This window comes from Mandrillus leucophaeus, unplaced genomic scaffold (genome assembly GCF_000951045.1).
Source record: "Mandrillus leucophaeus isolate KB7577 unplaced genomic scaffold, Mleu.le_1.0 Scaffold11, whole genome shotgun sequence".
Lineage (NCBI taxonomy): Eukaryota > Metazoa > Chordata > Mammalia > Primates > Cercopithecidae > Mandrillus > Mandrillus leucophaeus.
Genome location: NW_012099209.1, coordinates 3,716,391 through 3,719,039, shown reverse-complemented (window position 1 = coordinate 3,719,039; position 2,649 = coordinate 3,716,391). Strand labels below are relative to the sequence as shown.

At 55.9% G+C, this 2,649-nt stretch overlaps 1 protein-coding gene across 1 annotated transcript in view; it reads right to left on the bottom strand.

The window, feature by feature from the left end:
* NCAN (neurocan) overlaps positions 1 to 2,649 on the bottom strand; it is a 65,866-nt gene that overhangs the window by 13,793 nt on the left and 49,424 nt on the right. The window contains exon 11 of the mRNA XM_011991297.1: positions 2,155 to 2,313. Within this exon, the coding sequence (XP_011846687.1) occupies positions 2,155 to 2,313 (159 nt within the window). The remainder of the gene's footprint in view (positions 1 to 2,154; positions 2,314 to 2,649) is intronic.

Sequence of the window (2,649 nt, the reverse complement as noted above, 5' to 3'; positions counted from 1 at the left end):
CAGGGCGGAGGCGCAGGTGAGGTGGGGTAGGGTGTGGGAGGAAAGAATTCCTCACCTTCCCCAGCCTGGAGGTGGGCTGGATGGGGGGAAAGATCTAGAAGGTGGAAATCAAAGGGGAAGAGGCGGGTACAGGGATGGAGGAGGATCCAGAGCCCCTTCCTCAGCCTCTCTATGGGCGGGGGGCCGGGTGAGGTATGTGTGGGAGGGGAAGACCCAGTCCCTTCCTCAGCCTGGAGGTGGGCTGGAGGTTGAGGTAGAGAGCGAAGGAGATAGAAGTGAAGTTTACAGACGTTAAGGAGGACACAGGTGCCCTCCTCCAGCCTCTGTAAGAGCTGGAGAAGGGAAGTGGGGAGAGGGAGAAGGAGAGAGAAGAGGGGGAGGAGGGAGAGGAGAAAGGAGGAGGAGTGAAAGGGAGGAGGGGCAGGAGTAGGAAGAAGGATGGGGAGGAGGGAGGAGGAATGGAAGGGAGGAGGAGGAGCAGGAGGGAGGAGGGGAGGAATGAAAGGAGGAGGGAGAAGAGAAAGGAGGAGAAAGATCAGTGGAAGAGGGAGGGGGAGGAGTGAGAGGAAGGATGGGGAAGAGAAAGGAGGAGGAAGATGAGTGGAAAGAGGAGGCAGAGGAATGGGAGGGAGGAGGGAGAGAAGAGGGAGGAAGAAAGGAAGGAGAAAGGAGGAGAAAGATGAATGGAAGGAGGAGGGGAAGAGTTGGAGGGAGGAGGGAGAGGAGTGGGAGGGAGGATGGGGAGGAGAAAGGAGGAGGAGTGGAAGGGAAGAGGAAGAGCAAGAGGGAAGGGGGAGGAAAGGGAAGGAGGAGGAGTAGAAGGGAGGAGGCCTGGGGAGGAGCATAAGGGAGGAGGACACGAATGGGAGGAGGAGGAGGCAGGATGAGGAGGAGAAAGAAGGAAGAAGATGAGTGGAAGGAGGAGGGGAGGGAAGGGGGAGGAGAGGAGAGAGGAGGAGGAGGAATGGGAGGAGGAGAGGGAGAAGGGTAGGGAGGATGAAGAGGCGAAAGGAGGTGGAAGATGAGTGGAAGGAGGAGGAGGGGGAGGGAGAAGGGGAGGATTAAGAGGGAGGAGGAGAAAGGATGGGAGGAGGAGGGAGGAAGAGGAGTGGAAGGAGGAGGGGAAGAAGTGGTAGGGAAGATGGGGAGGTAGGAGGGAGAGCAAGGAGGAGGAGGGTCGGGGGGCAGGCATGAACCCCTCTCCCAGCTTCAGTGTAGGCTGCAGGTGCGTCCTCACCCCACCCTCCGAAAGCAAGGACTCTGGCTACCCTCTTTTAGAGGGGTGAGGCATGGGAAGAACCGGAATTAGGCCCAGGCTATGCCAGGGTTTGTGGCCAGGAGAAGCAGGAATAAACCCAGGCACTGTCACATCTTTGCAGAAATGAGAAGTAGGGGACAGGAGACACCAGTGGGCGCTGGATGGGCAGACAGATGAGAAGGCGCAAGCCAGTCACTCAGGAGGGAGTGGCCCGGTGGGATACGTCAAGGAAAAAGAAACAAGCGAACCAGGGAAGGAAGAAACGAAGGAGTCAACGAGGGATGGGATGGCGGCAAACAGAATAAACAGAATAAATGGATGGATGAGCAAAAGGCAGAGGGATAATGAATAAATCAATAAGTCCCAGATTACATGAATGCAACACTTGTCTCTCTCCTAGGTCTTTGCAAGGCTCATTCCTTATTTCATCCAACACATCACAGGTACTTCCCCCATCACCCTCCATCTCCTGGCCCTGTTTTGTTATCAGCACACATAGGATCCGTTGAATTACAGTATAGACTTATTCACTTAGATATTTACTTGTTTGTCTATATCCTCCCCAAGAAACGGTCACTCCCTGAGGACAGAGCAAAGTCAGCATTGATCACTGCTATGCTGTGTCAGTGTTCCTGGAATGGTGCCTGGCACACAGCAGGTGCTCAGTAAATATTTGGTGAATGAATGAATGAATGAATGAATGAAGTGAATGTATGAATTAACAAGTGAATTGATAGATTTCATGCATTAAGAAGCAGTCAGCGCTTGCATTAATCAACACAGCTTTGGAAAGGTGACGTCTTGAAAACCAGGGAAGGGATGCCCTGGCAAAAGGGCTACAAGTGCCACCCCTGCCCACCCTCCAGGCAGGTGGCCCCCTCCCCCAGAGCCCCTACTATTAATGAAGCTGTGCTCCTCTGGTGAGTGGACGCTGGTCAGGTGGCCGGAGCGGCGGCGGCAGTCCCTCTCGGCATCTTCCCACGCCCTCCGGTGGGCAAAATAGCGGTAACAGTGGCCCTGGAACTTGTGCCAGCCGCGGTCACAGCCCTCGGTGTCTGGGAGATGGGATAGGAGCGTGAGGGGGGGCTGGCCTTGGCCCAAGGCCTACCAGCGTGAGCACAGCCAGCCCACCAGAGAGAGGGCCCAATCCAAGGTCACTGTGGGGCGAGATCACCCCTCTCCCCATGCCTGGCCCCTCCTCCTGAGGCTCTGCTCTCCCGACCCTTTCACCTCCCATATTGACTTCTTTTTTTTTGGACAGGGTCTCACTCTGTTGCCCAGGCTGGAGTGCAATGGCACAATCTCGGCTCACTGCTACCTCCGCCTACCACACTCAAGCAGTCCTCCCACCTCAGCCTCCGGAGTAGCTGGGATTACAGGCATGTACCATC